This window comes from Brachionichthys hirsutus, chromosome 9 (genome assembly GCF_040956055.1).
Source record: "Brachionichthys hirsutus isolate HB-005 chromosome 9, CSIRO-AGI_Bhir_v1, whole genome shotgun sequence".
In the NCBI taxonomy this organism is placed as follows: Eukaryota; Metazoa; Chordata; class Actinopteri; order Lophiiformes; family Brachionichthyidae; genus Brachionichthys; species Brachionichthys hirsutus.
In genome coordinates, this window is record NC_090905.1 from 12472174 (window position 1) to 12492545 (window position 20372).

General features: G+C 46.6%; 1 protein-coding gene across 1 annotated transcript; it reads right to left on the minus strand.

The window, feature by feature from the left end:
- Positions 1 to 2083: 2083 nt before the first annotated feature.
- LOC137899205 (unconventional myosin-VIIb) lies at positions 2084 to 19828 on the minus strand. Its single transcript, XM_068743224.1, has 47 exons — positions 19811 to 19828; positions 19359 to 19457; positions 19125 to 19274; positions 18642 to 18826; positions 17072 to 17193; positions 16822 to 16964; positions 16632 to 16745; positions 16404 to 16557; positions 16238 to 16314; positions 16042 to 16161; positions 15738 to 15874; positions 15273 to 15483; positions 15055 to 15190; positions 14800 to 14969; positions 14578 to 14718; positions 14326 to 14484; positions 14152 to 14244; positions 13726 to 13820; positions 13555 to 13639; positions 13087 to 13305; positions 12467 to 12673; positions 12180 to 12392; positions 11925 to 12083; positions 11439 to 11732; positions 11194 to 11354; positions 10980 to 11106; positions 10780 to 10899; positions 10340 to 10513; positions 9326 to 9553; positions 9074 to 9241; positions 8765 to 8882; positions 7363 to 7489; positions 7106 to 7272; positions 6824 to 7005; positions 6615 to 6736; positions 6393 to 6547; positions 5837 to 5990; positions 5189 to 5344; positions 4879 to 4984; positions 4683 to 4796; positions 4511 to 4598; positions 4324 to 4430; positions 3938 to 4123; positions 2995 to 3111; positions 2763 to 2846; positions 2565 to 2684; positions 2084 to 2430 (listed from the first exon to the last, which is right to left on the minus strand). The coding sequence occupies exons 1-47, from the start codon at positions 19826 to 19828 to the stop codon at positions 2335 to 2337; spliced, it is 6678 nt and encodes a 2225-aa protein (XP_068599325.1). The 3' UTR covers positions 2084 to 2334.
- Positions 19829 to 20372: the final 544 nt, after the last annotated feature.

The window sequence follows — 20372 nt, forward strand, 5'->3', positions numbered from 1 at the left end:
GACGGCTGTGAATGCACAACATCTCATTTTTAAGAGTCATTGCAAAGACAAATGAAGTAAACACGTCAAATCCGGTTGACTCATTTGTTCGTGGTCATTTCCAATCAGAGACAGCGTTTGATTGACATCGTGCAGGGAAGTTTCAGAAAGAAAGAAACGATGCATTTACAGAGTGATTCTTGTGCAGAGAACGTGGAAGCTCCAGTCCTACTATAGTTTATATTTACATGTATAATGACAAACTTAATCCAGGTTTTTAAATCAAGTTATAGCACGGTGGTTAATTTCTATTTAATGTTCCATGAAAATCTCGTTTACAGTAAGAAGAAGAAGAAAAAGCTCACCTGAGCTGCAGAGCTCTTCAAAGTGGACTCCTCACAGAAGTCTGGCTGCTAACAAAGAGTGGAGTCCAATCAGCGCAGGAGCAAAGAGGAGCAAAGAGGAGCAGAGGAGAGCAGCGTGACGGCTGGGAGTGGGACTGCTGAGCGATGGACGAGCTGAGGCGCTGACACAAAGGATGTCGTCCTATAACTCTCGCCTTTCCCTCACGATGTCCTTGGGAAATGAGACTATTGCTCTTTTTGTGTCTCGACAAATTTGATAACAGACAGGGAGTCCCAGCGAGAGGCTTTCATTTGAACCCTGACCCCGCCCTTTCTTTCTCCATCCCCTTCTCCTCAGAGAGCCACTTGTGCGCTTCACAATAGCTCGAGTCAGAATAAGCTGCACATTTGAGCGGCGGGAAGAAGAATGGCATGCCTCAGTCGCACGAGTCGTTGGGCATGGCGCCATGGAAACCGGGCCGAGCAGCGCACCCGGCGCCTTTACCGTGAACTCCCACCCCCCCACTGATAGATAGAAGATGGACTGTGCTGTTAATTGAGAAGTTTATGACATGTAAACGGTCTCTTCAGGTCCACACAGGGGCCCCTTTCCCTGTAGGACAGCAAGGGACAAACGAGAGCAGGGAGGGGGGGGGGGGACCACTGGAGCAAACAGAGGCCCTTGTTGGTCTCTCGCCTCCTGGGGGATTCCTTTCAGAAATGCCCAAAATAATCAGTCACATAGCCACCGGACAGATGTGGAGAGAGGTCCCACTGGTTGAGGGGAGCGGGGGGGGGGGGGGGGGATAATATTTCTTTTATACAAGCAGATCACAGCTGTGTGTCACACAAATCAGCGCTTTCTCCTCCATGTTTCATCGATATGCAAATGTATGTCTGCCGCCTTGAAAGAAGCCTTTATGTGTCTGTAGAGACGCTTTGACATCGCTACCCTGTTAATATACTGCCAACTGCTAATTGGGATGACCCCCCCCCCCCCCCCCCCCCCTCCTACTTTTGTCTGGCTGCTCAGCTCTGTCTGCTGTACGTCTCAAACCCCGAAGCAACACTGCATTGTGTTGGTGCTCGCCATCATAAACGCGTCATCCTTTCAGCGACAGAAAGAGGCTGTGATGGCGACTTAGATGGCAACAACGTTTTTGCACAGAAAATGTGAAAATGTTTAATTTGGCAATTTCTACAGAGACAAATGTCAACAATGAATGTTTTTCATGAATGTGATCGTTCCATCATAAAGTCGCAGTTTTGATCCCAAAATACTGCTGGGAAGCAGAGCAGGCATTATGATGGCGCCACTTTTGGTACCACAGTGCTTTCTCACCGATTGATCTCCCCCCCGCCGCCCCGAAATTAAAAAGGACGGGCGTTTGTAGCCAGGTCGATTAATGAAGACATTAAAAAAATTAATGAAAATCAACAGTCCACAGAAATGCATTTCTGATTTAAAAATTGACAATTTGTCAATAAATAATTGTTAAAATATATAACGACCAAAATGGTCCCCAGTTTTGGATGAAACTCATTTGGAAGAAAAGAAAATGTAGCATGAATGTATTAAAAGTTGAATAATGTGGGTTTGTCACTTAATGGTGTGAAAAACATCAGACACAGCCTCACCCATGTGTGCGTGTGCATGTGTGTGTGTTGTCAATGCCATTAGATACGTGGATCATATTTGGAATACTTGGGTGTTGAGGGACAGGAAGGCGTACACTTTTGTTTATTCATTTATTGTCATTTATAAATATTGCTCTTCTTTGCGGTTGACGATTCTAAATTAACTTCCGAAGATGTGCACAGACTGCGTTCTACAAACAACATGAGATGTTCACTACTTGTTCACACATGGCAGCAACATAAGCTTGTCATGCCAGGAATCACGACGTCATTCTGCACGGAGCAGAAATCAAGCTGTCAGAACCAGAAGCGGTCCCTGCTTGGCTTTTTGGCAGGTGTGGGGCTACATGCTGCTGGCCCCCGCCGCTGAGGCTCAGATGTTGAAGCGCCGGTTCCGGGTTTGCACTGCCCTCCTCTCTCTGGAGTACATGTTGACATAGGAGCTTATAAGATCGTCCATCTTGTAACCCTTTTTTGGTTAAAAAAAAAAAAGAGACACAAACGAAAAGAGGAAATGAAAGAAATGAATTTGACCAACTGACGCTTTAGCCTCCCCCCCCCCCCCCACGCCCCCAAGCTCTCATGTCTATTAATGGATCTCACCAGCGAAGTTTCACAAAGGAATTTGCTCCCCTTGACTAAGCTGCCGATAGTCATGTGAAAGTAGGTGCTGCCACTGCACCAGTTCGCGATGTGGTTGAAGGGATGATTCGCCAGCACGACCTTTACGAGACAAAAATAAACGTTCGTGTTAAAATAGGAGGAAAGTGTTGAACGGCCGCTGCCGAGGACTGTTCTCACCTTGGTTTTAGGGTGCATGATGGTGAGTCCCTGCTTGCTGATTGCTATTCGAACAATGTCTGGGAAGTTTGGCTCCGACGTTTGCTGAAAGCAGTTCGTTTGGCAAGTGAGAAAGGTTCACACTGCAGCCGCGATTGTGCTCTGCAGACGTGTAGTTCACACGTGCCGGTGACAGAGGGTGTCAACAAGCTACCGTGGTTGGGGGGGGGGGGGGGCGTAAAGCAGCCCTTACCTTCACTTCAAAAAACGCGCAGCCGAACGTGGGCCAGCGGTACACCATCTTCAGAAAGGCCGCCTTCGCCTCATCCACAGTCATTCCAGCTTGTTTGTTATAAGAAGCGACAATAACCTAAACATGAAACGCAAGGATTCACCACAGAAAGACCCGGCACTCTCGTCTTAAGTATTTGCACTGCTATAATGAGGTTAATCAGTTTCTAACACCCCCACAGCCTTCAGGCAGTGCTCTGAGCTGAGACGGGGGGGAATCACATGAACACACGCACACACACACACACACACACACACACACACACACACACACTGGTGACATTGTTCCTGTGGACGCTTAAAAGCATGCGGCTGCTTCCATTCCACAGTTAATGTCCACAAAAAGACTACAGTAAATCATAAATCCTACTAGCGTGACCCCCCCATGTGTCTGTTTTTTATGTTTCTGCGGGTCAAAGAACTTCTTTGCTACCAAAGAAACTGGAAAAACACTGCAGCCTCGTCCCGTTTCACCCAGTGCTGTTGATCGCATTCTGGCGTTTGGTGCTGATCGGCGGCGTTAACGTGCCAGAACAGGATGGAGATCTGGGTAAACATCATTTGCTCAACCCGTATAAGCAAGTGTCACTGTGTTAGCATGCTCGCGTTAACAGTTATTACTCTGCTGACTGCAGAAGTTCAATTAAAAGTTAAATTGAAAAGGCCATGCTTTTAATGTTGTTAAATCAGCGACCTTTAAATTGGTGGAATAAAACAGATTAGAAGGGAGACGGGTACGTTTCACAGCCAGCCAGTAAAAGCTCGCCTGCTTACAGGCTGACCTCGCCGGATTCCTGAACACATGAGGTTGGAGCCGGGCCACAGACAGAATCAGGAAGTCGAAGACGACTCCGGCTGTCGGTTGCGTTTTTTCGACGTGCAGTTAAAACCGAAGCCCCTCCCACCTTCTTCCAGTCGTTGTCATACATGGCCTTCAGCTGATCCACAGGAAGCAGCTCTTTCAGCATCTTGGGGATCATGACAAACTGGCTGTTGTCACTGCTGACTTTTATCCTGAAGAGCAGCGCCGCCATGTTGATCACTTCCTCTTTGGTGCAAGCATGGTAGCCTCTCAGGTATTTAGGAAGCTCCTAGAGGACAAAAAGGCATTTCCTCATGTCTGATACCGCAGGATTTGCATTTCAGACGGATCTGGGTGACGTTTTAATATGGAGCATTCGAGTGAAACCAGCGGGAGCCGTATGGCGCTACTGTTGTTATCGCTGATGGCGCAGGTAAAATGAGGTTGAACCTCATCTAGGTAAAAATAATCTGCATCATTAAAATGTACCTGAGGGAAATGGAACATAAGATCGGCTTCCGTGTCTCTGCCAGGGACCACGTTGAACCACAGCTTCCTCATGAAGAACACCAGGTAGGGTGCATTAACTGGGCCGCCTGTACAGCACACACACACACACACAGGTTTCAATCGGGACATGTAAAGCGTTTTGATTGCCGTTTTCGCGCCGTTTTACCCTCTTTAATCCTCTTGGATTTCTTGGACCAGTCGGTTATTTTTCTCAGACTGTCGAAGAAGTAGTCCGTGTCACTCAGACTGAGAACCTGACAGACACGCAAGCACACTCTCTTTACATCCACGCGGAGAACAACATTCAACAGCACAACAAAGCACATGAGTTTAGAAACCTTGTCCTCTGTTTTGACGAAGACGCTGAAACCGTCTGCTGAAGCCAAACTGAGCTTGTTGGCGATGTTCAGGATGAGATCCCTGATCCTGGTGTTCGTCGTGACCTCAAATATCTGACGAGGGAGGAAACGAGAGTCTCTGGATCACTTGCACTGCTGTAGGAACATTTGACCGTTTGAACATCTGCGGTCGTACCTCCTCTACGTCGTCGGGGAAGTGGACTTTGTGGAAGATCTGGGTGCTGTTCAGCCGGATCGCATCCAACTCAACCTGGTGAGGCGGGAGCTTCCTCGGCTCCATCCTGCACAAAGATGGCAGCGTTTTCTCTCTTTTTATAAATGGATTTGACAATAAGTTGCAAAGAAACAAGCGCACACACTTTGGCTTAAAGGCTTTATGCATTTCGTTTCAAGTCCCTGAAATCAGAGCAACAATGGCCGCAATCACACTCTCTTGATCTCCATGCACGCTTCTCTGAGGCATGAGGGAACGCGTTGGGGCTAACCTCAGCGAGCTCTGCAGCCTCTGCAGGCAGTCGGCGGCCAGGGGCTCTCTGCAGCGGGACTCCAGGAAACGCTGCGCGTGTTTCAGGAGAGACTGGCTGGGAGGAAACAGGCCACAGCAGAGCCACAGCAGCTGCCAGCCCTGCTCCACGCTGAAGCTGGATCAGAACACAACACAGAATCCACAGTGGAAACCAGAGACCCAGTGAGGAAATGGCCTGACCGGTGATGCAACTCGCCAATCAGGCTTTGATTTATTACCCTAAATATGGACAATAATGAATATATTTATTATCCATTTTCTTGATTCGTAAATAAAACACAAGATCTATAAAATATGAAAAAGAGTTTTTCTGATAAAATCCCAATAATTGTTGGTAAATGTTACAGCAATAATCTGTAATTGTTTAACTTCAGCGGCAAACAATGGATTTGTAGAGTAAGAATGAGCCTTTGATGCATCCGAGAAAACCAGTCAATTCCTCAATATAATTCATAATAGATTACCAACATGGCCAACGCAATTGAAAAACGTTCTATGTACTCATTTACATCAAGAAAAACAACACATGCGTAAAAACAAAAGTCAAACGGCTCCATTTGACGAAAATACATCTCATGTCTGCGAAGGCGGGACAACTCGATCGTACCGGTTGTTGTTGTTGGTCATCTGCTTCATGATCTGACAGTAGATCTCATCCCTGAGAGCCTCGTGGTCGGTGGCGGGCTCGAAGATCTGGTCGGTGAGTTCTATTGGAATCGGCGCCTGCTTGGTGGGATAATCGCCCATATATTTGAGGATCGGTGCGCACCAGTCAAGGAGAAGCAAACTTCTCAGAGTAGGTTTAGAAGAAAAGTTCAGATTTCTAAAAAACGTTAGAGAATGCAGGCTCGCTAAATAAACAGACGGCAGGTGGAGGAAGCGCGAACCTTCAGGAGAAGTTACATCCCACCTGCCCCTATAAAATACATCTCTGACAGGCAGCACGTGCGCGTTATGAACCAATGCCACGGGGGGGAACACGTTTACGGACAGGCCAACACTGTGTATATATTTGATTAGAGGTTTAGTTCCAGTTAAAAGAAAACTAAACACTAGAAACCCATAAATATCTAATGATCAATTCAGAGTTTCAGCCTTCATGCCATAAGGGGCATTGGCATGCGGCACTACTTTTGTTATCAGAGCGGTGGGTGGAAGGATATCAGTGAAGGCCAGGCAGGCTTTGTGGCTCAGGTCTGAGTTGCCCTCCAGGGCTTTGAGGAGGGGCTGTCTGATGGGCTCTCTGGAGCTGATCCACAGCCTCTCGGGAGCGCTGTTCCTGGACATCACCTGGCGGCTCACATCCTTAGTGGGCTGCCTGTGGGGTCAAGAGCAAAACAATGTCCTCCACTGAGGTAGAACCCTGGTCAAACATTTCCAAGTACCTGAAATACTCCAGGGAGAACTCTTTCAGAGTGCTCGGAGCTAATCTCTGCACCGTTCCCATTTCCTTCAGGCTCGTCTCCATGATGTTCTTCCTCTGGTTGGGAGATAAATTGAGGAGGCTCTGAAGTAAAGAAGCGTGAAACACATTTAATTCCCTCGCAGCCAGGATAACTCATCTGAGAGGACGTGCTTGTTGACGTCTCCGTACCATGACCTCATCGGAAGGTTTGCTGAGCGTCGGGAGGATTAAGATGGCATCGGTGGGAATGGCTCCCGTTTGCCTCGTGCGCTCATTCTCTCCCTTAATCCAGACGTGCTCCTGAGAAAACTCGTCGTCTTTGATTATGACGAGCAGCTCTCCTTTCTTGAAGCTGAGGAAAGTTGGGTCATCTGCCCGGAGCGTGGAAGACGATTCGGAGATTAACCACCGGGCATTAATCTCCGCGCAATCATTCGGCTGTCGTGTGACGTATGAAACAAATGCCCCGACCTCGTCTGTCGGCGTCCCTCAGGGCCACGGCGTAGCGAGATCGCTCTGTCAGCCCGCTGAGGAACATGGTCACCAGCTCCGACATGTCCTCGGCCATGCCCCCAGTCAGAGCGAAGTCTCCCTTCAGCGTGAGCAGGTTCACGGCGAGGCCAGACGATTTGCTCTCCCTGAAAAGGGCACCAGAACTCATGTAACGGGGGCAAACCCTCCGTGCAAAGAGACGCGGCCACGCCGCCCGCCCTGATCGTGCCTCCCACCTGGTGGCGTTGACGCCGGCCACCTCAGGGAAGGAGAGCTCCAGCAGCCTCCTCTCTTTTTCATCCAGGAAGGTGATGCCAGTCCAGTTTATGGCCACGATGAAGCTGCTCTTTGGGAGCGGAGGTCCTGAAGAAGACCCCGCCCCCCCGAAAACAAGCATGATTCATTGTTGATATTAATGATATTCAAACTAATCATTTTCAGGCTTTAAGGGGATCTTAAAGGAAACTCTCCCCACATTTTGAAAACTAGAACCCCCCCAGTTTTTTTCTTCATTTTACATTGAGTCCATGAACTGTCACAAAATAGTGAGATACGTTATTGACACGCTAAACCAAAATTCAACCAAAGATATTCAGTTTATAATGTCACAAAACGCAAAAACGACAGAAACCATTCAGATGTGACACTTAACTACGTACACAATGGTACGACGACATTTATCATATACAGTATACTACAAGTTAAAAAAAAAAACTTTGTAGTCCGTGGCCTCAAGTAGAACAGCATGCAGTCTGTGTTGGAACAACTGAAGCGCTGACAGCGGCACGCTGCGATGGGAGATGCTGTTAGTTGGGTTATATTGAGGAATTGGGAACCTATAATTATGGTGCTTTTATTTTACCAGCATGTCATCAACAATTCAAGTTCTTTGAGGAAGAAAATACGATCTGCTTAGCAAAAACACAAAGTACGTCGGTGAGTCGGAGTTCATCCTTGGTGCAAATTGGTTGTTTCAGCAGCAAATCTTTAAGGACGGAAGATAATGTTGTTTTTTTCCTGGCCCACTTGCTCATTCCTTATCATCTACTGTGTTCAAGTTTTCACCCCAGTGGCATAACATGTCTATAAATAGTGTTTGTATATTCCAGTCTGGCACAGATACAAAACAGCTTTGCTGCTGATCATTAAAATGGTTTGTCTGTGTAGTCTCAAGGAAAGTGACGAATGTTTGTGCTGCGCGTTTTAAACACGCTGTCAGGAGGGAAAGGATTCAGCGGCATTGCTGCAACTTCATTTTTTAACATTTTTGGAAGAAAATAAATTAGCGATGCAGAAATTAAATGTCGCTGTGATTGCTCTAAACACTGCAGCAAGGCCTTGAACTGATAACCCAAACAGGGCGACTGGATCTGAATCAAAAGTAATCAAGATACAAATAGTATGTTATTGATCCTGTCAGACAAATAAACCGCTGGTTTAGTGGTAACAATGGACTTAATTTCATCTTTCCATCTTATTTGTTTTCTAATTCAGATTTAAAATCAGCTTTTATATCACAAATGATCAAACACCGTTGATATAGTTTCCTTATACATTTGTATTTGCTACAGAAAAAAAAGAGATTATAAAGGCTTCAAAAAGAGAGGATAGAAACGTGGTTTTGAAACAAACCCCTACCTGACAGCTTGACCACCTCAAAGAACCTGGAGAAGAACATGGGCCACGTCCTGCGGGCGTGGTCCACCATCTCCGCCTTCAATGAATCTGCCCTTTGACTTGAGCTCAAATAAGAGCTCTGATTCTGGGTTCAGGAAATAAACAGTATATTTATTTTCATGATTATCACGTGGTAAACAGAAAAATGTCAAGATAAAGCAAATTACTCAATCGTGCGTTTCACTCTGCAGGACAGCGTGGCCTCAACAGCAGGCAAAGCTTCGTAGCGTGTTTGGATGCACGCGGTGAGCGATCAGCATTGCGACTGACCTTAGCGTGAGCGCTGCCGACCATCTGCACCCATTTGGCCTCCGACTTGGCCTCCAGCAGAGGGCCGCTGATGCAGTCCTGAACGGCTTCCGTCACGTGCGCTGGGCTGCTGTCTGAGCCGTGATGGACGTACAGATGTTTGGCAGCAAGCTGAACGAGATCATCCTCCTGCCCGGGGAACGGAGATGCGACATTTATACCTGTGCATATGGCAGCAGCTTCGGGGGGGGGGGCTAAGAGTACGGAGCCAACCTTTCCACACGGGTACTCTCCAAACTTCAGACCATGGATGATCTGTTTGTAGATGAGGTCCGTGCTGATCTCGTCCTCTTTGCAATCGTGCCAGGGGGTGAAGATCTCCTTGCGGAAGAAGAGCCTCCAGGGAGCGTGCTGTTCCTGCCCTCCTCTCTTCCTTACCTCCTGCTCGCACTGGGAGATGGCATCCATCACGTGTTCCCTGCCGCTGCCCAGAGCCCACACCTTCAGGGCAGGTTAGCATTCATTATTATTAACGACAACAACAGACATCACTGTGTTCTTCAGGACACGACTACAGATTCAGCTCAGTTAGTTTCCCCAGTGTGCAACAAACGTCTGACCCCCTGTAAAGTAAAATCTGTATTTATTGTCTTTAATATCTTTATCATGGAAATTAGGCTTTATTTTGCACCCATTTGATATTTCTGACACATAAAATAGTTTATAAGGTTAGATGGTTCATTATTTATTCATTCATCTGCTCTTTCTACTTATCCGCCTTGCGGGTCGCGGGTCACGTAGCCACCTGACCCGCGACCCGCAAGGCGTCTACGGATGAGACGCCAGCTCATCGCTGGGCGGTTTACACAGTTATGATTATGCAGCTTGACTAATTAATTAATGAGACGAATGGAAGTTGGAACAAGGACTGTTTAGTTCCAGAATGATGGTGGGGAGATTTTTATTTTGGTTTAACATTGAAAACACCATTTATGTATTAAAAAATCAGGTAAAAAATACTTGGTGTGTAAAGATACCAAGAACAATCTAGAACCGTTTTGATGATGATCCAGATCACCATGTGGACGGTGTAGATCCAATTAGGAGGGGAATGAGCTGCTTGGGGGAGGTCTGCGCTCTCTGGGTGCTTTTCTATTATATGAATAATATCTTTTCAATGCTGTTTTCTATTATTTCCTCTCAGAAACATGAACCGCTCAAGCTCTGGCTGCTATAGAGGTCCGACATGCATAACACACGCGGCGCCTTGTGGGCGGAACCGCGTACCTTCTCATACAAGGCGACGTAAATAGAAAATCCGAAGGTGTCCTTGAGTTTGACTTTGTTGGAGAGGAGCTGGCAGATCTCTCTGGACGTCGACGCCGAGTCAACAGGCAGGTTGATGGAGCGTCCATCCATCAGCGTCACGGAAACAATCATGGGCTTTTTAGTCTTGGTTGCCTGTCAGCAACAGCACAAGAGAGTCACCCAGCCAGTGACAGTGAGGGGTGTGGCTTATGCTGCTTCTCGATAGAGGTGCTGATTTTGTTTTATCGGATGCATCAGAAACAGAAACAGACTGATCTCAAAACCCTGACTGAACTGCGTGCTTCTGTTAGGATCCCAATAATTAAAAAAAATATTTATTATTATTATTATTATTCTAAATGCTGGTAATATGTTCAATAATCAATTTCCAATCACTTCATCAGCAGCAGCCTCCGTACCTGCAGCTCCAGCCAGGCCGGCGGCTCCCCCCGCACGCCGTTCACGCCGGTGCGTCGCAGCCTTTCAGCGCAATAGGAGGCATATCCTCCCGGAGCGAAACGGATCAGGCTTTGCAGGTGCTGCCGAGGAATAAAGTGGTTAAAAACACGACGGCAGGCGGTGCAGGGTTTATGAGAGCCAAGCTACCGGTTGAACTAACCTTTAAAAACCTCTCACTAGGTGGGAAAATGCCAAGACAGAGGGACAACAGGATCCAGCCACGGAAGTAGCTGTTACGATTGTTGTTGTCCTGAAGCTGCTTGCAAATCTGACAGTAGATCTCATCCCTGCGCAGACAAGCAGGGGGGTGGGGTGGGGGGGGAGTTGTATGAGAAATACCTTTTAAAAACATATGTGAATGTGTCTTCCGTTACCGAAGGTCCCGTCTGACGATTGCGTATCCCACAATGATGTGAAGCTTTTCGAGCGACGTCAGCGGCCGGTCCAGCGTGGGTCCTTCTCCAATCATGACATCACTGTCCTCCTTCACAGTCTGGAGGGTGGGCGTCTTTGACTCCTCGGTCAGATCATCCGGCTGGAGGAAGAAACAACACGTGAGGATTAAATATGTTAAAAACCCACAACGCTGAAATACGAGCGTTTCCGTGCGCCTCCTCACCTCCTCCATGATAGAGGGCTCCGTGAGGCCCGAGATGGATTTTGAGGTTACGCTCTCTTGCACAGAAGCTCTTTTGTTTCTGGACAGCAGGTCAGTGAATGTGGACCCCCTTCTTGCCTGAGGGTTCTTCTCTGGGACAGTGTACGCCCTTGGGTTTTGAGTAATCTCATTGGGCACAATAGAAGCCTTCTTGTTCCGTGTCAGAAGGTCCGTGAAGATGGAGCTCTTCCTTGGTTTTGTCGCCTCGTCGGGTCTTGTGGGAGGCCGTCTCTCTTTTTTACTCCTCAGAACCCTCTAAAACAGTGCAAAAGCATGTTTTAAATATCCATCCAGCAACCTTGTAGACGAGACGATTGCACGATTGCAACCGTCTCTTCTACAGCTGTTTATCCAACTTGCCGGTCACGGGCATATTTTAAAATGCATTCTACAAAATGAGGGAACATTCCGGATTTCTGTCCTCCGAGGTTTGTGAGGATTATTTACCTGATCCAGGCCGACCGTGTGGCTGAAGCGTCTGTCCTGCCTGGATACCAGGTCTTGTGGCAGGAGGCGTTCTCCTCTAGGAGGCCCCTGGCTCGGCTTCTTCGGCTCAGGGAGGTCTCCCATGAACCTCAGGATGATCCACCACACCGTCACAGAAGCCTGGTGATAGAATAGCAGGAAACAAAAGAGTTAACATGTTCAAACCAAACGCCCCTCGTGTCCAAATGATTAACTGAAGTGTTTTAGGAGAAGCACCAGGACGTCAGACTCGTCTTCGTGGTAAAGCAGGGGCTGCCGAAGTCTCTGGCGGATGTGGGTGGGGGTGGCGGCACCTTGGAAGTACATGGAGGCAAATTTGGAGAAGGCATACTCATCCAGATCATCATTGTCCTCTTCGGGAAGATCCTCCTCCATTGGAAGGTCGTCGATGTCTATCTCTTCAATCACCGTCCTTCTCCCCTCATAAATCTGGGGACAGATAGTGACAGGCAGTGAGCGACTGTAGAACGATTACAAAGTGTGCAGACGTTTGGTGACCTCACCTCGAATCCCACAGGCGCTTGCCCCTCCTGCCCTCTGGCCATGTCAGGGAGGAAGTCAAAGATGCTGTCCACCTCCTGGTCAGTGATGGGGTCGGAGTGAGATCTGGCCTCCATCATTCTCTTCTGCATCAGTATTTCCTCCAAGTGTAACTGTTTTGCCAAAATAGCCTGCCGTTCTTCTTCTTTCTGTTTGGCTGAGAGGTACATCTGAAAAAGAGACACAAAAAAAAGAAGATTCGATTTTCAAATGAATTACCATAACCAAGCAACATAAAAAAGAAAATAAACTGTTTTATATGCAGCAGTGACTTTGGTGTTGGCGTTTTAATTGGCTAAATTCCAATTGGTCAGGAATGCAGAATTTCATTTTGTCCATTTGTAATCATAAATAATCTCTTAAGGGTCCAGCAACAACAGGCTAGTTGGAATATAGACCTAATTACAATACATTGTTGGCTAATTATGATTGAATCAGGTGAAACATGAGGGACATTTTGAACATGGTGTGATTGAGGGGCCATTTAGACAAAACATGCAGGGCCTTCAAACTTCTTTTAATTTCTGTTGAACATCTTGAAAGGCCATTGGATGCTCTTCATAGTTCTTTAAGTTGAACTCACATCTCTTTTCATCTTTTTGAGGGTGACTCTTGCCAGCAACCCCCTGGTCTGTGCCTGCAGCAGGATCACGGCGTCTCTCTGGCGCTTCCATTCCTTCCTGGCCAGGCGTCCTCGGATCTGTGCCTGCAGGAGCACGGCTGCATCCCGCTTCCTCTCGTACTGGGAGTGAAGTTGGCGAGAGCGAACCTGAGCCTGCAGCCTTGCAAAGCCGTGCTGGACCTAGGATTAGACCGTAATTGAAGGGGTTTAACTTTTACCTATCCATCTTCTTGCAATGGCCAAAACTGGACCGAGACTGTCTAACGTTTTCCTTTCAATCAGGACAAGTGTGAAGGAGACAGAGACGAGACGGACACAACGCGAAGACAAACCCTTCAGGATGGAGTGCCAATCAATGGAAGCACTTTAATAAATATCCTTCCTGTGTTTTCAGTTTGATAAAAAGCTATATATCAAAAGGTGACTCACCACTTTGTATAGTTTTCTGCCTTTGTGTCCTCTCCAGTACTTCTGAACAACGACAGCACCTGCCCTTTTCCTCAGGAACTGCCTCCTTTAAGGGGCACGAACACATGTATGATGTTACCAGTCATAGAATCGGACAGCCAGGATATTTTTTTACAGCCTTTTGTCGCTTACCTGTATTTGTAACCTCTCAGGACTTTCTGGATGATAAGTGCCTTCACGTTGAGTTCTTTCATTCGCTCCATTTCAAGCATGGTGTCGTGGTAGTCCTGAGAGAAAATGGAATGATTTGATTTGATTGATATTTCCATGGAATACCTCAATTATCCAAACGGGGCGGCTTCCGGCGGCTCTCCAGCCACATTTACGTTGCTCAATTAAATTTGAAATGCAGAAATTGGAATTTGCCAACCTTAAAAATTAACCATTACCTTAATTTACTGAAATTATTTACTGAAAATCAAAAAGTTGAGATTCCAAACTCAAACAGATGTTCTTCAGAGCAATGAAATTTCAGCATAATGCACAAATGAGGTCTGAAGTTGGGCAAGATATCAAAGTGTGTCCGCACATTATTATTATTATTATTATTAACAGCACCTTCAGGAATATCTTTGTCTTCCCAGTCTTCCAGTTCCCCTCTTCGGCAATCACAGTCTCACAGATGCTCTCGCAGCATTTCTCTTTACTTTCCTGTTTCAGCAAACCAATCATCAAAAACAAACAAACAACCAAAGCAAGAAATTCGGTGAGTTATTAACTCCTTCAACTCACCGTTTTAGGATCACAGACGTAGGTTTTCAGGAGGACGCGGTATCGAACCAGAAACTCGTCAAACGTGTAGCGTACAGGAAAGCCGGCCTTCCGGATCTTGATGGTCTCCATCATACCGGAGTAACGGAGCTGGCGAATGCACAGCTCTCTGTCAAACAGCTGGGACACACAGGGAAGCCATCTTTATCATGTTCACTGTGTCTGTGTCTGACATGAGTCGGTTTTATCCAGCGTGAGCGACTCTTTCCTCACCGTGGGCTTCTTGAAGTCGTTGGGTTTGATGCAGCGTATGAAGTAGGGCTGGCACACAGTCAGGGTTTTCATCAGGGAATCCAGAGACTGGCGGAACTGACCAGCCAGAGTCGGAACGCGCTTCTTTGTGTCCGTCACCTGCTGTCCAACACAAAGATGCATTCCATTCAATGCATTATTCACGGGCACTGCAGTCGGCCCGACGCTAGTGGTGGCACTGACCCGGAGGCTGCTGGAGGCCTTGTTGATGATCATCCTGGGGTTGCCTCTGCTCTTGAGCGTACTGGAGGACAGCTCCTTGTGAAAGGTCTGCTTGAGGATTTTGTTGGTGGAGATCTCCACCAGTTGAATCAGATCCGAGCTGAGAGCGTCTCGGTTTTTCTCAAGGAAACCTCGAAACACGTCGGGCAGGAAGAGAGAACATCACAAGTGGCTCGCATGAGAAGGGCGTGCAGCTCTTAAAGGGCTTGCAGATACCTTTTGAGTCGTAGTAGACCACTCCAGCAAAATGCTGGATTCCAAACTGAGTCTCGTAGTTGTTTTTTGGGGGGGTGTAGACGCCACCTTTCCCATGGTTCTGACTCAACTTTCCCAGCATGGTAGTATCTGTACCCTAAAAATAAACAAGAGAAGACATTCAAAACCTGCTTTGCTCTATTAGAATATAATTAACAAGCTGCAGGACGGTTATAGACCTTGGGGAAGTGGCTTTCCTCGTCAATAAGAGCCAGCATGTTTAGAGGCTTGATGGCCAAGGCATCCAGGGTGCATTGGTTGTCTAGGTAATCAATGTGTTCCCACACAATATTTTCCCGGGCATACTCCAGTTGCTCCAGCTTGAAAACGTGCCTGACGAAGAACTGCTGCAGCTGCTCGTTGGCGAAGTTGATGCACAGCTGCTCAAAGCTACGTCCGTTCAGCACATCCAGCAGCGCAGGAGGAAAGACCGAGGGGTGCAAAAACAGTGACTGAATATATATATTTAAAAGTGTTGGCTTATTTAAAGTCTATGTATTTTGTTTTTCTCATCAATAATTTCACTCTAAATCTGTTACAAATGATTGAAAAGCTCTTCCCTCCGCCCCCTGAAGCCCCTATCGGTGGTTCAATATTATTAGTTCAGCTGAAACAACATATTTTCCTGCTTCATCCCTGCTGACCTGTTTTTCTTGAAGTTCTCAAAGCCAAAAATGTCAAGCAATCCTATTGACTGTTGGGACTCGGAATCCTTGGGCTGCTTGGAAATGACAGTGTTGATTTTGGCCACAATCCAAAGGAAAAGTCTCCCATAAATAGCCTGAAAATAACAGACAACAGAAATCAAATCAACAAAGTGCTTTGAAAACTGACCTAAAACGATGAAATGTGTCCCTATTTTCTTACACGCCCTGCTCAAACAAAGAAAAGCCACCTGAAAGTGTTCTTCAGGGATCTACAGAGAGCTCAGAGAGTGTGTGAAGTTACTTTAACGAAGGCGTCCCTGCTTTCCAGGGCCTGGGCAGAGGTCAGGGCTTTGGTCACGCTCTCTCTGGTCGTCATGAACGAGTGCTGAGTCAGACTTTTCACCAGCTCTTTTGGAGCTACCTAAAGAGGGGAGAAAAAAAAAGTCAGGCCATCTTCTCCCCTTCTTCTCTGCATCTGTCAGGAAAACGTTGCATACCTCCAAGAGCTGGCTGGCCATGTTGAAATGGGGCGAGGAGACAACATCACAAGACTCTAGGTTATTGATGACGGTGCCTGAAATCATTCCCCGACAAAGTGTTCAGTGATTCCAGAGACGGCGTCATGGAGACACACCCACAGACTGTTTTACGATGCAGACGCACCCTCGAACCGCACGTTGCCCAGGTGAAGGATGGCTGCCAGCAGCTTAAAGACTTCCCAGGAGTCGCTCTCTTTGAACGTCAGGATCTTCAGAGCGGAATGGAAGTGGCCGTATTCCTCCAGGTCGTCCCGACCTTCACAGCTGGTGCAGTCGCCCTTGGTGGCATGAAGACACGGCTCAAAGTATGCACTTCTTTTGAAAATAGAGCAGTAGAAATATTTATCAGTACCATGGTCAGATAGTTGTACTCGGCAGCGTTCCCGAGACTGAGGATCTTCTTCTGATCGGCTGGCATTCCCGTCAGCATGTAGTAAAAGATGTGGTAGTTTCTTTCCTCGGGCGCCTGCACATCAAAGTCCACGTTCTTCAACAACAGTAGTGTCACTGCTGATAATGACTAATCCACACGTTTCTCCCACCTGGCGGCAAACTCTGGACTTCTCCAGCAGGTACTGCTCAATCCGGGCCCCTTCAATGGCCCCGCCCTCGGTGAAGTTAACGTCAATGTATTTCCCAAAGCGACTGGAGTTATCGTTTCGAATTGTTTTAGCATTACCAAAAGCTGAGAAGAAGAAGAAAACACAACAACAACAAGCTGATGCTTTTTTTTTTATCAACGCGGGTCATGGGAAGCAGGAAACCCTGTGCTGGGGTGTGTTTTGCTCGTACCCTCCAGGATGGGGTTTGCTTCCAGAATCTGCTGCTCGATCCAGGAATGCTGGCCGCTCACAGCAGCCATGAACTGCAGCATGAGTTTGGTGCTCTCGGTCTTCCCTGCTCCAGACTCCCCACTGAGAGAAACAAGCCAAGCGTGCACATAAAATGCATTAAATAAGAACTACCATTGGCTGATGAGAGTTTTTTTTGATAGTTTCCTAGAAAAGCCTTTATTTTTGAGCAGGTATCATCCCAGCTGCTGTTTTGGTTTGATTGTCTAAAAGGGTCTTACAGATATTGGATTGTCTGGTTGAGGAGGTTCTAACATTCCGATGTCTGTTTAGCTGATGAGGGGTTCCACACAGATCCGTATTAGGTCCTGCTTTTTCTATGAGAAGAACTCGGGCCTGTGTGTTGATAACTGCTGTGTCTGTTTATACTGATGCTGTGTGAAACTGCATTTCATAGAATGTTCAACATCTCACACTTGGATTTAAAGCTCATGGACTTAGAGCATTCAAGTCACTCATTCACCGATTCCATTTCCACGAGTTCAATACAAACATTAAAACTGATTTTGTCCTCATTGTCATTCATTTTTAATGTTCAAGTCTGTAATCAGAATATTTGTCATTATTGTCGTGCACATTCTTGTGAGAACACATTTTTCAGAATTAACAGGAAGTTATTTTAACAAAAGTTTAAAAAGAGCAGAATTTGAATTTTTCTTTAAAATTGCGAGATAAGATTTGTGACACAAATTCAACATGTTCAGTACATTCATTTGAATATGTTCCTCAAGAAATTATTATTATTATTCCAGCTTGTCCCATCAGGGGTCGCTACAGCAAATCAACCTTCCAGTCGATTGCATGCTTCATTCTGGCAACGTTTTACGTCATTCCTGCCGCAACCCTCTGCAATTACAGTCGACTAATCTTTCAACCTGATTGCGCTAATATTCGGTATCTGGGTTGGGATCTCTAAACTTCTCGATTAACTAAGAAACAAATCGTTGTGGTTATCTTAGGAGCATCACTTCATGGCAAAGTGAAAAAACGTTTCTGTATAATATAAGTTGGGTGCTTTGTGTGACTATAAATATTAAATATAGTATATATACTAGATATCGCTTGCATACAGACTCAGTACGCTTCCCTGTACACTGACAAACTACTGTATTTGCAGTATGATGATGATGATGATGATGATCGGGGCGGCAGTGGCTCAGTAGGTTGGGCCTTGGGCTGGGAAGCGGAGAAATCCACCGGTTCAAGTCCCAGCCCAGACAAAATGAGGAATGTGTGCTGGTGTGCGACCCTCAGAGCACTGCCGAGGTGCCGGTGAGCAAGGCACCCCCCCCCCCCCAATTGCTCTGGCCGAGCCTTCATCTCCGCATGCTTGAGGCCCCTGCATGTGTGTGTGGTTGTTTCAAGGGGCCCTTATACTAGGGTGAAAACAGAATGTCGTTGTGCGTTTGCAGTGTAAAATGTGTGAACATACAATGACAATAAAAATCTTAATCTTGATCTTGATGATGATGACGATTCAGCCTGCGTGTTGTGTAATCACGTGGACAGACCTGATGACGCAGCATTGGCTCTTCCGGTTGCGTTGCATGTTGAAAAAGCAGTTGTCTGCGATCGCAAAGACGTGCGGCGGCATTTCGCCCAGCCGTCTGTCCGTGTACATGTGCACATGCTCGGTGGTGTAGATGGGCAGCAGCCGGTAAGGGTTGACTGCAACCAGAATGGAGCCTGTGTAGGTCTTCAGACAGAGACACACACAAATATACGTGGACAAAAATGAGTTTAAATATAACAAAATGGCCTGATTCAGACTTCAGCACAAACACTGTGAAGCTTAATTGCAGTAACATACAAATTATGGGATGTTCTCTTTCAACAGAGGCTCATTCATCTCTATGGAGACGAGCAGCAGCGTGAACTACAGGTCAAAGTCTAAGTTATAGAGCCATTCACAGCAAGGGAAGACACAAACCAGCAGGTTATCCACCTCATAAAACAAGGTGGTTCCTGGTGAAAGCTCCAGAAGAGAAACCTACGTAGATGATGCCCTCCTTGTGTCGCACCAGGAGGTTCCTGAGGAGCCCCGCCTCGTTCATATCACCGAGCCGTATCATGTCATCCACCCCCTGCACAGAGGTGGGGTGCATGGGCCGGATGGCGCCCTTATTTTGGCTGGCCCGGTGTTCCTGCGTGAAGAAAGCGGTGACATCATCTACAAGGCTTACGCTCATTCTCCTCCACTAAAGCAGGGGAAGGGGGGGGGGGTGTACCTTTCCTTCATCATCGATCAGCACAAGCTGTCCAGCGTCTGTAACCGCGACCTTCGCTCCGATTGCCAGCCCACCGGAGTCCAGCCACACGAAATCCCCCTAGATGGAGAAAGCAGAGGTTTCAATATGGAAAAATGAAGACTCATAGCTTTAATAATATAACATATATATTATATATAAACAATATATATATATATATATACAGCTCCATTGACCGCAATGTTCACAGAAATTTCAAACTGCTCCATGATCCAGGATCTCTTCCGGATCATCACCAAAATGTAATCACCTGTTCCTGGTACCATTCTCTACATTTCATGAAAATTCCATCAATAGTCATCCAGAACCTTTTGAGTTATCCCCCTAATGGACGGAAGAACAAACGATCCCGACCACATAACCCCCCCCCCCCCCTGCCTCGGCGGAGGCAAATATATCATACTTATTCTCACCTTACTCAAAGGCAGCATAGCAGAAACATGCGATAATTCTGAAGAGAAAATAAAAAATGTATATCTTAGTCCAGACAACAATTATTAACAAATACCTGCTACCAAATCAATATAAGAGGCATCTTAAAAGCAAAGCATTTATACCTTATAGAAAACTTAATGCAAGTCTTATGGTGTGCAAAAAACTTAATTTCTTAATCTTCCGAGGGATCATCGGTGAAGACAGTGGTGTGTGTTTGGTGTCAGCTCGTACCTGAGAAAACGTCTTTCCGTTGAGGAAGGCCCGGCTGCTGCTGCTGCTGCTGCTGAAGGACCTTTCACTCGAAGCAGGAAGCAGAGTCTTTATGGCCCTTTGACTTTGCTCCGGCTTAGGAAGAGCCACCCAGTGTCAACAACCACCGGGAAAACACGTCACTGGAATATCGGCTGTAAATCTGAGTAAATACAGATGGTTTACCTTCACCTGTCTTAGTCGTGTAGTAGTACAAAAACAGAAAGAAATATCTAGATAGATAAGATATTCCTTCACTAGAAGAGATACTTCTAGTAAAGTACTAGAAGA

What these genes read in the sequence shown, in the direction of transcription:
- LOC137899205 (XM_068743224.1), bottom strand. An exon ending in TGATCGATGATGAAGGAAAG is followed by an intron (nt 19,275 to 19,358) that starts GTACACCCCCCC and finishes TTCTTCACGCAG; the next exon opens with GAACACCGGGCCAGCCAAAA. An exon ending in AAGCGCCTGTGGGATTCGAG is followed by an intron (nt 12,393 to 12,466) that starts GTGAGGTCACCA and finishes ATCTGTCCCCAG; the next exon opens with ATTTATGAGGGGAGAAGGAC.